The sequence below is a fragment of the Pelodiscus sinensis genome, chromosome 3, assembly GCF_049634645.1.
Source record: "Pelodiscus sinensis isolate JC-2024 chromosome 3, ASM4963464v1, whole genome shotgun sequence".
NCBI classification, from domain to species: domain Eukaryota; kingdom Metazoa; phylum Chordata; order Testudines; family Trionychidae; genus Pelodiscus; species Pelodiscus sinensis.
The window spans coordinates 35,426,990-35,440,579 of NC_134713.1; the positions used below are offsets into that span (position 1 = coordinate 35,426,990).

General features: G+C 42.2%; 1 protein-coding gene across 5 annotated transcripts in view; it reads right to left on the minus strand.

Moving 5' to 3' along the window:
• Nucleotides 1–13,590, minus strand: part of ACP1 (acid phosphatase 1) — a 29,990-nt gene that overhangs the window by 6,206 nt on the left and 10,194 nt on the right. For 4 of the 5 annotated variants that reach the window (XM_075923564.1, XM_075923566.1, XM_075923563.1 and 1 more), the window contains exon 4: nucleotides 7,915–7,976. In XM_075923564.1, coding sequence (XP_075779679.1) covers nucleotides 7,915–7,976 — 62 coding nt within the window. Of the gene's footprint in view, nucleotides 1–7,914; nucleotides 7,977–10,319; nucleotides 10,719–13,590 lie in introns of those variants that run through there. The other variant, XM_075923562.1, reaches the window with a different exon arrangement.

The following is a 13,590-nucleotide window of genomic DNA, read 5'->3' on the forward strand; positions in this document are numbered from 1 at the left end:
GGTCTTTTGCCATATTTTCTATCTTTCCTACACAGCGGAATTGTTTGCTTTTGGGCCCTTAACAACGTCCCTTTGAAATACTTTTAACTCTCCTCAGTTGTTTTTCCCTTCAGTCTTGCTTCCCATGGGACCTTACCTATAAGTTCTCTGAGCTTATCAAAATCTGCCTTCCTGAAATCCATTACCTCAATTGTGCTGGTCTCCCTTCTACCTTTCCTTAAGATTATGAACTCTATTATTTCATGATCACTGTCCCCCAAACATACCTAGGGTAGTTCCAAGTTGGGGGGCGGGTTTAAGCGGGGGGGAAGAGGAGGAAATCACTTCCATGGCCACCTCTCCTAGTTTGTTTCCTCTCCGACAGCCTCCCCAGGGTGGCTGAACCTGGAGACACGCATTACCCCCACCCCTGTCAGCAGATCAGTACAACACATGTGGCACTGTGGAAAGGAGCTAAAAGGCGGTGAAGCAGCACAATAAGCTTTGCTCCAAGGACTCCTCTTCCCTCCCCCCCCCCCCGCATCAGTGGCATAACGAAGGGGTGGGTGTGTGGGCGGGGGGGGGAGGCAATTGCCCCAGGGCACCATGCTAGGGGGGTGCCGGGCTGAGGTGGGAGCGCACTGCCCTACGCAGCGAGCCCAGCGCTGGCAGGCCACTTGCTTCCTGCAAACAAGCCACTGTGGCAGGGCCGGGTGGCAGGAGCAGACACTTCAAAGGTAGGGCTACCATTCGTCCAGTGCCTGGCTCTGGGGGAGGAGGGCGGCACTGGCTTAGAGGGGGAGGGCTAGGGGTGCCTGGCTCTGTGGGTACTTTTTTTTTTTAAAAGGGGTAATTTATAAAAAAAAGTTGAGAAACTGTGGTCTAGATCATCTCTGACAGGTGTCTGTCTAACCTGCACTTAAATATCTCCAGTGATGGAGATTCCACAACCTCCCTAGGCAATTTATTCCAGTGTTTAACCACCTTGACAATTAGGAAGTTTTTCCTAATGTCCAACCTAAACTTCCCTTCTTGCAATTTAAGCCCATTGCTTCTTGTCCTATCATCAGATGCCAAGAAGAACAATTTTTCTACCTCCTCTTTGTAATACCCTTTTAGATACTTGAAAGCCACTATCCTGTGCCCTTTCAGTCTTCTTTTCTAAACTAAACAAGCCCAGTTCCTTCAGCCTTCCTTCATAGCTCATGTTTTCTGGGCTTTTAATCATTTTTGTTGCTCTTCTCTAGACCTTCTTCAATTTTTCCACATCTTTCTTGAAACGTGGTGCCCAAAACTGGACACAATACTCCAACTGAGACCTAATCAGTGCAAAGTAGAGCGGAAGAATGACTTCTTGTGTCTTGCTCACAACACTACTGTTAACACATCCTAGAATCATGTTTGCAAAAAAAAAAAAAAAAAAAAAAAGCAAAGTGTCACACTGTTCACTTATGTTTAACTTGTTGTCCACTGTGACCTCTAAATCCCTTTTAGCAGTACTCTTTCCTAGACAATCACTTCCTATTCTGTATGTGTGAAACTGATTGTTTCTTCCTAAGTGGAATACTTTGCATTTGTCCTTATTAAACTTCATCCTGTTTACCTCAGACAATTTCGCTCGTTTGCCCAGATAGTTTTTAATTTTGACCCTATCCTCCAAAGCAGTCCCAGTTTGGTGGTATCTGCAAACTTAATAACCATACTCTCTATGCCATCAATTAAATCATTAATGAAGATATAGAACAGAACCAGTCCCAAAACAGACTCCTGCCAAATTCCACTTGTTATACCCTTCCAGAACAACTGGGAACCATTAATAACTACTCTCTGAGAATGGTTATCCAGCCAGTTATGCACCCTCCTTATAGTAGCCCCATCTAAGTTGTATTTGCCTAGTTTACTGATAAGAAGGTCATGCGAGACCATGTCCAATGCCTTACTAAAGTATAGGTATACCATGTCCACCACTTCTCCCTTATCCACAAGGCTTGATACCCTATCAAAGAAAGCTGTCAGATTGGTTTAATATGATTTGTTCTTTACAAATCAATGCTGTCTGTTACTTATCACCTTATCTTCCAGATGTTTGCAGATGGTGATTCCTTAATTACTTGCTACATTATCTTCCCTGGCATAGAAGTTAAACTGACTGGTTTGTAGTTTCCTGGGTTGTTCTGATTTCCCTTTTTATAGATGGGCACTATATTTGCCCTTTTCCACTCTTCTGGACTCTCTTCCGACTTCCATGATTTTCCAAAGATGATAAAGGAGGTGTGTGAGCCTTTACCTATCATGCTATAATTCTGCATATTTCAGCAGCAAGAACATCTCTGAGCAGGGAAACAGATGCAGATGTGCTCTAGTAAAATACAGTCACTACAGGGCAGTGGTGGGCAATAAGCAGCCCACGGGCCAGATACAGTTTGTCAGGGTTAGCCCCGATGGGCTGCTAGACACTATTTATCTGTACAGCTGCTCATAGCTCCCATTGGCTGTTGTTCACTGTTCTCTGCCAATGGGAGCTACAGGAAGGGGTGGCCTAGCCAACACCACTTCCCAGTCCCCAGTGGCTGGGAATGGGAAATCATGGCCAAGGGGAGCTTCAAGAGGAAGTACCTGCAAATGCACACACAAAGTGTCTGGAAGCACACCAAGGGCTAACTGTGGCAAACCGAGTCCAGCCTACAGGCTGCATATTGTTCCTCCTCCCCCACTCTAGCACAAGGTGAACTAATCTCCATACGGGCAATTATACCCAAATATGCATCTAGAAAAATCTGAGTTTATTCCCTCAGATCTATTTGTTAGGAACCAAAGTCAAGAAGTCTTCCTGAATGGCTTAGTCTTGTCCATGTAAAAGGCTAACTTCTTAATGTTCAATGTATAAATAGCAGACTGATTTGGATTAGGGAAAAAAATCCTCAAATGAATAGTTCGGTCAATATGAGGTCATAAATACACTTGTTCCCTGGAAAAAGTACAGTGAAAGGAGAATCTGTCAGTAGAGCCTCCACCTCTGCAACCTTTTGAGCAGGAGTGATGTCCATTAAGAAGGCAGTCTTCATAGAAATAGGGAATAGTGAGCACACAGCTAATGGTTTCAAGAGTTATTTCATAAGACAGTTATTTCATGAGATTCCAAAGCCACACAGGGGCTCCAATCTGAGAGAAAAGTCATTTTAGCTTGTCAAATGAGTGCATACTTAACAACCGTATGCTGGCATATGGAAAGCTATTACTGCTAAATGAACCTGGATGAAACTCATAGCATGGTCTGAATTAAAATGCTTGTTGGAACTAAATATTGAGGAAAAAGAGATGAGTTGGTCAGAGAAAAGTAGCATTGGATATCTTCTCCACTTCTGAAAGCAAGTAGATTCCTTTCTAGTATTTAATACAAGTTGAACCTCCCTGGACTGGCATCTTTGGGACCTAAGTGGTCCCAGATGAGGAATTTTGCAGAATGAGGGGAGGTCATTTCTCCCCCACTCCATCACCACTGGCTGGCCCCACTAGGCTCTCAGCCTTGCAAAGGCAGTCCCACTGCTCACCCCACCAGGCAGCACACTGCCCTGCCAGCCTGCAGGGCTCCCAGCCACCAGCCCTCCACTGAAACTCTCTGGTCATGGAACATCTGTGGTCAGATCATAGAGTTTCTGTTGAGATAGGTTCACCCTATAGTTATCTTCTCTCATTCTGATGAACATATGGTCTCTAGTCCCAAGAACTATTTAGGACCATGCTTGAAGCTATAGAACATTCAAATGTGGTGAGGTTTCCAACCCAAATAATTAGAGCCCTTAGTAGATCAAAACATGTATCTGCATTCAATTCATGTATGCAAGTACCAATGGATAATAAGCAGATATCCACAAAGCTTTACATATAATGTGCTGGTATGATGGGCAGTAACTATGAAAGTTGAGATGAATTTGATGAAATAAGGACATCAAATTATCTTAGCTAAGTGGTTCAATCAGAATGACTTTGGCCCTGTCTGATCTTGATATGGAATGGAGTTGAAGGATATGCATAAAAAGACCTTTTGCCCATGTAATGAGGAAAGCATCTGCTCGGGCAGGGTGGACAAATGGGCCTCTGTGGTCCATATCCAGCGCCTCCCATTCCCAGAGGGAAATGTAATATGACTGTAGAGGGATTTTGGCAGAACAGGATTCCTGTACAAATTCTGTGGGGATTCATCCACCACATGAGGGACTTAAGGATCTGATATGGTACAGACACAATATGGACAAGCACAATTTAGGTACATAAACAACACTGAGTCACCAATAGACACATCCAAGATATAACCTGGCATTGTTTCACAAAGAACAAAAGACACCACATGTCCCAACAGCAGCAGACATGTTCTCATCAGAGCTTCACTCTTTGTATTAGCTCCTTAGAGAAAGATAAACTCTGTCTGTTACTGAATCCAAAAGTGTTCCTAGATAGTTAATTGAGCAAAAGGGGAGGGAGGGTGTCAAAATCAATTTCTTAAGATTCATCTGCACAGTACTACACTTCTGAATAGTCAAGTCATTGTTTGAACTGCCTATCCAATCTCCTGATAGGATTGACCCTTGAAGAACTAATTGTTGAGATGAGGAAAGTTATTCCTAGGCAATGGAGGTAGACATCTATGCCAACTATGATTGAGAACACATGCAGGATGGATAACTAGCTGAAAAGACCTAGTACTGGTAAAGACAGGACTGAATGAATCTTTTGAGAGAAGGATGAACGGAAGCAAGCATCTTTTCTTAAATGGAAGTAAGCATCTTTGAAGTTGATGATCACAAACCATCCTCCCAATTCCAGGGAGCGAATTACAGCTGTTACAGACACTATGCTGAATTTCAGATGTCTGAAATCTACTATTGGTTTCCAACCCCCATTTTTCTTTGACATCGAAGTATTCTGAATAGAACTTTTTCCACTGTGTCAAAATGGGATGGTTCGATGACCCCTAGACCTCGGAGTAATGAAATTTCCTGTGTAAACGATCACAAAAAAGGCCTTTGAAGAGGAATGGGGAAATGGGTTGGAAGGAAGGGATGGAGGTAAACTAGACATTATAATTTGAAGAAATTGGCTCCAAAGCCCACTTGTCTGACGTAATAGCCTCTCATGCTATTAATAGAGAGGCAGTACCCCAACTCAGGAAGAGGGATCCTATCATAGAGCTGACAAACTCGTCATTAGGTGGTCTGGAGTCTCAATAAAAATTGACATCTGGATTATGCTGAAGGCTGAGATGATGAAGTCGAGATAGGCCTATTCTTTGAAAAGTAAGCCTTAAGACCAATGGAACCACCAGTTCTGGAAGGTGAAAAACTAAGTAGGCTAGGATCTCTGTGTAATTAGCACTCTTGTATTTATGGAAGTTGCAGGAATCGATGGAGTTTGCCAGATGAACTTGGCTGGTTCAAGGAGGGCTTCATTAAACCAACAGTGCCACCCATGCTGAGGTAGAGGTGTGCAATACATTCAGGAATTTGCAGGATGTTAGCAACCCATTTAATCAAATCCTGGAATAGTCTACAATCAGCCAGAAACAGCAGTGATGGTCTTGCTGTCTCATAAGGTGAAAATGAGATTTTTGTAAGTGAGGTAATCTCCTTCTCTGCTCTCAAGAACATAAGGGTCATACTGGGTCAGACCAAAGGTCCATCTAGCCCAGTATCTTGTCTACCAATAATAGCCAGTTGCAGGTGTCCAAGAAGGAATGAACAGAACAGGTAATGACTAAGTGATCCATTCCCTATCACTCATTCTGAGCTTCTGACAAACAAAGGTGAGGGACACAAGCTAGCTTTTGCTCCTTACAAATCTCCTTGGGCTCAGGAGTGGGGAGGAGAGAGGAATAACGTCAGGCACAAAGACTTCCATCTTTCCTGTGGACTGAGCTGAGGTATCTCACATCTGTTACAGGTGCACTGGTCATGGATCTCAGTTGGGCCAATGAGAGAGATCACAAGGAAGTGGAGAGGGATCCAGTGTTGGTTTCCCCATGTGTTGGAAAGCAAGGTTCTGGTATCATGTCTTTGTTGCATTCACAATGGAGAACAACATCTAGGAACAAAAGAACAGAGAACCTTGAACCAAAAGGTTTGAATTGGAAAGCTTTTCTAGATTGTGTACAGATGTCAACCCCTCCTTGTGCATAGCTGAAGAAGTAGGTATCCCATGAATATGAGCAGTCAGTGATTCAGAGGGTTGCAAGAAGCAGAGACTCCATCTCATTCACTACCACAATCTCTGCCAAATATAGGAATTCTTATGTTACTGGAAGCATACCAGAACTTGGTTCTGTGGCAATGATGCAGCAGGACCTCAGGATACAGAAACTGTATGGTTCTGGAAGCGTTACTGAATTTAGTACCGGTGCATATGATGTAAATGTCATGTGAGGAACTGACACGAATATCGAGGATTTTATTGAAGCCAGTTTTTTGTGATAAGGAGCTCTTTATCACTGAGGCATGAGACTTAGATGAAGTGTTAATATACTTCATGGTAGCTGAAGTACTTGGAACCTCAACTAGCACTCTACTCAGGGCCTGAGGTCTTCAATAACTGGATCTTCTTTGAAGATGAACTCTGATGTTTTGCTTCTTTTATCCCCTTCCTTACACTTGGAATGTGAAACTCTTGATACTGGGATACAGTAACTCAGTACAGAAGAGTATTGTAGACAGAGGTTTTGATGTTCTCTCCCATATGGAAGTACTTGGTAACAGTGATCTTATGATGACAGGGTACTGACAGATGAAGAAGGTCCCTGGCATGAGGAGGGCTGTTCTCTGAACCCAGGCCCAAATTCAGCCTTAGGATCTGTCCCATTATTCAAGTCTATGCTTAATCCATCCCCCTCCCCCGCCCTTTCTTTAAAGCAATGGTTCTCAACGTATTTCAGTCCATGGACCACAAGGCCAATCAAAAAGTTTGAGGACCACCTCCAGCACAGGTAGCACAGGACGAAAGACACAGCAACCGCTCAGCATGACGGCAGCAGCTACACTAATGCTCAGAGCCTCAGACAGAAGTTACTGGCAACACAACGTAGTTGCGTCCTAGGTGACGCTATGGATGACGTGCCGCATGCTTGTGAACATGGCGTAAAACAGCTTAACGGTGGCGCCTGCTCATGCCATGTGACTTTGGACAATGTTCCCGTGGACTACAGAAAAAGTCACCATGGACCACCAGTTAACAACCACAGCTTTAAAGAAAATAATAAAAAAAGGGAAGTAGTATTCTCTCTCTCACTTTAAAGTACAAAACAACTACACAGCTGAATATGAATAAAACAGGCAAACAGGCACACCCTATACTCTGTCTCAAGCTGTAGGCAGCTGAAAAAGAATTAAGAGAAGTTTGCCTGTAAAGCCTTATGCAGCATCAGTACAGAACACGAGGATCTGTAAAGACCACATGCAGGCCGAAAAGGCACCACTACCAAAACCTCTGATCAAAGGTTTCGGGATCCTAAAGTGGAGCATCCACAGAGATGCCACTCAAAGAACTTTGAATCTGACTGAAGCATATTTACATTGCTTATTTTGATATATGTTGACAATTTGTATTTTGATGGATATGCAATTTTAAATTTTTGAATATCAGTGTCTATGGTAACTAAATACCATATGATGTACATAAATACCATATGATGTAAATACCATATGATGTAGTCTGATGTACATAAAGTTTCAGTTGCAGAAAATTAAAACAAATTTTTAAAAATGCTTAAAAATAAAACACCTCATCTACTGAAATATATTACATACACACACATATATATATTTTATACATACACATATATAAAAAATTCTGCCAAGTGTAATTAGACACATTAGGCACTAAAGCATTCAGGCCCATCAAAAGCAGAGAGTCAAATCAGAGTTCTATTAGCATTCTACCATACATTACCTTAGATTGCTTTCATCCATGCAAAGTATATAATCAAATGTAAGGAAATCATCTTTCGTAATCTGGAATTAAAAAGATTTGCTTAAACTTTTCTAGCAAATATATATTTGCTTACACTACAAAAAAAATGTAACTTTTGCAAGTGATAATGATAAATATGTACGCAAAAAAGGAATTGTAATACATTCTGAGTGCAAGAGCTACCCTGCAGATCGATGGTAATTGTTTTAACAAAACGATGAACAAATTATGATGAAGATTAAAATAATCAGTTGCACTTTCACAATATAGTTTGTTTTCAAAAGCTATCATCTAATCTTTTTATACATAAATGAACATACTAGGTCAGTTATACTTCCAGAGTTACATACATTTTCATTCCACTCACTAATATGTAAAAAGTAAACCAAGTCAGTAATAATTTTTATATGTTCCCCTGAAAATTAGAGACCATGGTAGGGAAGTAATAGTGTTGAATGAACCAGCTTGTTTGTGAGAAAGACAAGCTTTCAAATTTACACAACTCTTGTTCAGATTGTCATTAGTACTGAAAAACTGGATTAACATACAGAAACACCATAAACAAACCACTTCCTATTTTTGCTTTTATTTTTAAATCATGTTTTGATCTTCTAAATTAAAAAAAGAATTTTTATCTTTAAATAAATTACAGGACTATGTAGCATTTTAAAGACTAACAAGATGGTTTATTAGATGATGAGCTTTCGTGGGCCAGACCCACTTCTTCAGATCAAATAGTGGAAGAAAATAGTCACAACCATATATACCAAAGGATACAATTAAAAAAAAGTGAACACATATGTTCACATATCCTTTGGTATATATGGTTGTGACTATTTTCTTCCACTATTTGATCTGAGGAAGTGGGTCTGGCCCACGAAAGCTCATCATCTAATAAACCATCTTGTTAGTCTTTAAAGTGCTACATAGTCCTGTATTTTGTTTCAGCTACACCAGACTACACGGCTACATTTCTATCACTATCTTTAAATAGTTACCTGATGAGGAAGAAATTATTTTTCCTGAATAGAATCAGAGCTGGAATAGACCTCAGAAGGTCATCAAGTCCAGCTCCCTGCTCTAGGCAGGACCAATCCCAACTAAATCAACCCATCCAAGGCTTTGTCAAGTCGAGACTTAAACACCTCTAGGGATGGAGACTCCACTACTTCCCTAGGTAACCCACTCCAGTGCTTCACCACTCTCCTAGTGAAATAGTTTTTCCTAATATCCAACCAGCACCTCTCCCACCGCAACTTGAGACCATTTCGCCTTGTTCTGACATTTGACACCACTGAGAACAGCCTTTCTCCATCCTCTTTGGAAGCTCCCTTCAGGAAGTTGATGGCTGCTATCAAATCCCCCCTTACTCTTCGTTTCTGCAGACTAAACAGACCCAACTCCCTCAGCCTCTCCTCATAGGTCATATGCTCCAGCCCCCTAATCATTTTGGTTGCCCTCCGCTGGACCCTCTCCAATGCGTCCACATCCTTTTGGTAGTCGGGGGCCCAGAACTGGACATAATACTCCAGATGTGGTCTCACCAGAGCCAAATAAAGGGAAATAATGACATCTCTGGATCTGCTGGCAATGCTCCTTTTAATGCACCCTAATATGCCATTAGCCTTCTTGGCTACAAGTGCACACTGTTCACTCATATCCAGCTACTCATCCACTGTAATCCTCAGGTCATTTTCTGCAGAACTACTACTTAGCTGGTTGGTCCCCAGCCTGTAACAATGCTTGGGATTCTTCCTTCCCAAATGCAGGACTCTACACTTGTCCTTGTTGAACCTCATCAGATTTCTTGTGGCCCAATCCTCCAATTTGTCTAAGTCACTCTGGACCCTATCTCTGTCCTCAAGCATATCTACATCTCCCCCTAGCTTAGTGTCATCTGCGAACTTGCTCAGGGTGCAATCCATCCCCTTATCCAGGTCATTAATAAAGATATTGAACAAAACTAGTCCTAGAACTGAACCTTGGGGCGCTCCACTAGAAACCAACCGCCATCCTGACATCGAGCCGCTGATCACTACCTGCTGGGCCCGGCCTTTCTATCCATCTTACCGTCCATTTATCCAATCCATACTCTCTTAACTTGCTGGCAAGAATATTGTGGAAGACTATCAAAAACCTTGCTAAAGTCAAGGTATATCACATCCACTGACTTTCCCATGACCACAGAGCCTCATCATAGATGCTAATCAGATTGGTCAGGCAAGACTTGCCCTTTGTGAATCCATGCTGACTATTCCTAACCACCAGGGCTTGCCGAACCGCATCGAACCCCACTCGCCAGCTGCTCTGTCCGGCGATCTGCACATGAGCAGATCACCCGAACCCAGCTCTTCCGGGTTGCAATCTACTCACCACGGGCGAGTAGATTGCATTATTTGTCAAGCCCTGCTAATCACTTTCCTCTCTTCCAAGTGCCTCAAAATGGATTCCTTAAGGATCCCTTCCACGATTTTTCCAGGAACCGAAGAAAGACTGACTAGCCTATAGTTCCATGGATTGTCCTTCTTCCCTTTTTGAAGATGGGCCTTTTTCCAATTATCCGGGATCTCTCCCAATCTCCATGACTTTTCAAAGATAATGGCCAAAGGCTCCTCAATGACATTTGCCAACTCCCTCAGTACCCTCAGATGCATTAAGTCCAGACCCGTGTATTTGTATACGGTTAGCTTTTCTAAATAGTTCCTAACCTGTTCTTTACCCACCAAGGGCTGTTCATCTTCATCCCATCTTGCGTCACTTAGCGCATTAGTCCAGGAGCTGACCTTGTCCGTGAATACAGAGGCAAAGAAAGCATTGAGTACTTCAGCTTTCCCCCATATCATCTGTCACTAGGTTACCACCTTCATCCAGTAGGGGCCCCACACCTTCTCTGATCACCTTCTTCTTGTTAACATGCCTGTAGAAACCTTTCTTGTTATTCTTCACATCCTTTTCCAGTTGCAATTCCAATTGTGCTTTCGCCTTCGTGATAACCCCCCAGCATTCTTGAGCTATACATTTAAACCCCTCCCTGGTCATTTGTCCAAGTTTCCACTTTTTGTAAGCTTCCTTTTTGTGCTTAAGTTCACCAAGGATTTCCCCTGTAAGCCAATCCGGTCTCCTACCATGTTTGCCTCTCTTGCTATGCATGGGGATGGTTTCTTTCTGTGCCTTCAATAAGGCTTCTTTAAAATACTGCCAGCTGTCCTGGATTCCTTTCCCCTTCATGTTAGCATCCCAGGGGATTCTACCCATCAGGTCTCTTAGGGAATAAAAATCTGCTTTTCTAAAGTCCAAGATATGTATTTTACTACTCTCTTTTCTTCCTTTGGTCAGGATCCTGAAATCTACCATCTCATGATCACTGCTTCCCAGGTTGCCACCCACCTCTACTTCCCGTATTAGTTCCTCCCTGTTTGTGAATAACACGTAATAAGTTTGCCTAGCCACTGTCTTAATATTTGTGTATAAAAACAGGATTTTGTGTGAACAGAATCAGGTTTGTGTGTAAAGAATCAGATAGACAAAATTCAGAAGCAATATTTATAGGTTAAACTCCTACCCAAGTAGAAAAAACAACTGAGGAGAGCTGGCAATTTTTCAAAGGGACATTATTAAGGGCCCAAAAGCAAGCTATTCCGATGTGTCGGAAAGATAGAAAATACGGCAAAAGACCGTTTTGGCTTAACCACAAGATCTTGCATGATCTAAAAATAAAAAGGAGTCATAAAAAAATGGAAAGTAGGGCAAATTACAAAGGATGAATATAGGCAAACAGCACAGGAATGCAGGGGCAAGATTAGAAAGGCAAAGGCACAGAATGAGCTCAAACTAGCTATGGGGAATAAAGGGAAATAAGACGACTTTTTATAAATACATTAGAAGCAAGAGGAAGACCAAGGAAAGGGTAGGCCCACTGGTCAGTGAGGAGGGAGAAACAGTAATAGGAAACTTGGAAATGGTAGAGATGCTCAATGACTTCTTTGTTTCGGTCTTCACCAAGAAGTCTGTAGGAATGCCTAACATAGTGAATGCTAGTGGGAAGGGGGTAGTTTTAGAAGGTAAAATAAAAAAAGAACAAGTCAAAAATCACCTAGAAAAAGTTAGATGCTTGCAAGTCACCAGGGCGTGATGAAATGCATCCTAGAATACTCAAGGAGCTGATAGAGGAGGTATCTGAGCCTCTAGCTATCATCTTTGGAAAATCATGGGAGACAGGAGAGATTCCAGAGGACTGGAAAAGGGCAAATATAGTGCCCATCTATAAAAAGGGAAACAAGAACAACCCAGGAAACTACAGACCAGTTAGTTTAACTTCTGTGCCAGGGAAGATAATGGAGCAAGTAATTAAAGAAATCATCTGTAAACACTTGGAAAGTGGCAAGGTGATAGGGAACAGCCAGCCTGGATTTGTAAAGAAAAAAATCGTGTCAAACCAATCTGATAGCTTTCTTTGATAAGATAACGAGTCTTGTGGCTAAGGGAGAAGCGGTGGATGTGGTATACTTAGACTTTAGTAAGGCGTTTGATACAGTCTCGCATGATATTCTTATCAATAAACTAGGTAAACACAGCTTAGATGGGGCTACTATAAGGTAGGTGCATAACTGGCTGGATAACTGTACTCAGAGAGTAGTTATTAATGGTTCACAATCCTGTTGGAAAGGCATAACAAGTGAGGTTCCACAGGGGGTCTGTTTTGGGACCGGCTCTGTTCAATATCTTTATCAACGATTTAGATATTGGTATAGAAAGTACGCTTATTAAGTTTGCAGATGATACCAAGTTAGGAGGGGCTGCAACTAATCTGGAGGATAGGGTCATAATTCAAAATGACCTGGACAAATTGGAGAAATGGTATGAGATAAATAGGATGAAGTTTAATGAAGACAAATGCAAAGTGCTCCACTTAGGAAGGAACAATCAGTTTCATACATACAGAATGGGAAGCGACTGTCTGGGAAGGAGTATGGCAGAAAGGGATCTAGGGGTTATTGTGGACCAGAAGTTGAATATGAGTCAGCAGTGTGATGCTGTTGCAAAGAAAGCAAACATGATTCTGGGATGAATTAACAGGTGTGTTGTGAGCAAGACACAAGAAGTCATTCTTGCGCTCTACTCTGTGCTGTTTAGGCCTCAATTAGAGTATTGTGTTAAGTTCTGGGCACCGCATTTCAAGAAAGATGTGGAGAAATTGGAGAAGGTCCAGAGAAGAGCAATGAGAATGATTAAAGGTCTAGAAAACATGACCTATGAGGGAAGACTGAAGGAATTGGGTTTGTTTAGTTTAGAAAAGAGAAGATTGAGGGGGGACATGATAGCAGTTTTCAGATATCTAAAAGGGTGTCATAAGGAGGAGGGAGAAAACTTGTTCATCTTGGCCTCCGGGGATAGAACAAGAAGCAATGGGCTTAAACTGCAGCAAGGGAGATTTAGGTTGGACATTAGGAAAAAGTTCCTAACTGTCAGGGTGGTCAAACACTGGAATAAATTGCTCAGGGAGGTTGTGGAATCTCCATCTCTGGAGGTATTTAAGAGTAGGTTAGATAAATGTCTACCTGGGATGGTTTAGACAGTATTTGGTCCTGCCATGAGGGCAGGGGACTGGACTAGATCTCTCGAGGTCCCTTCCAGTCCTAGTATTCTATGAATTGG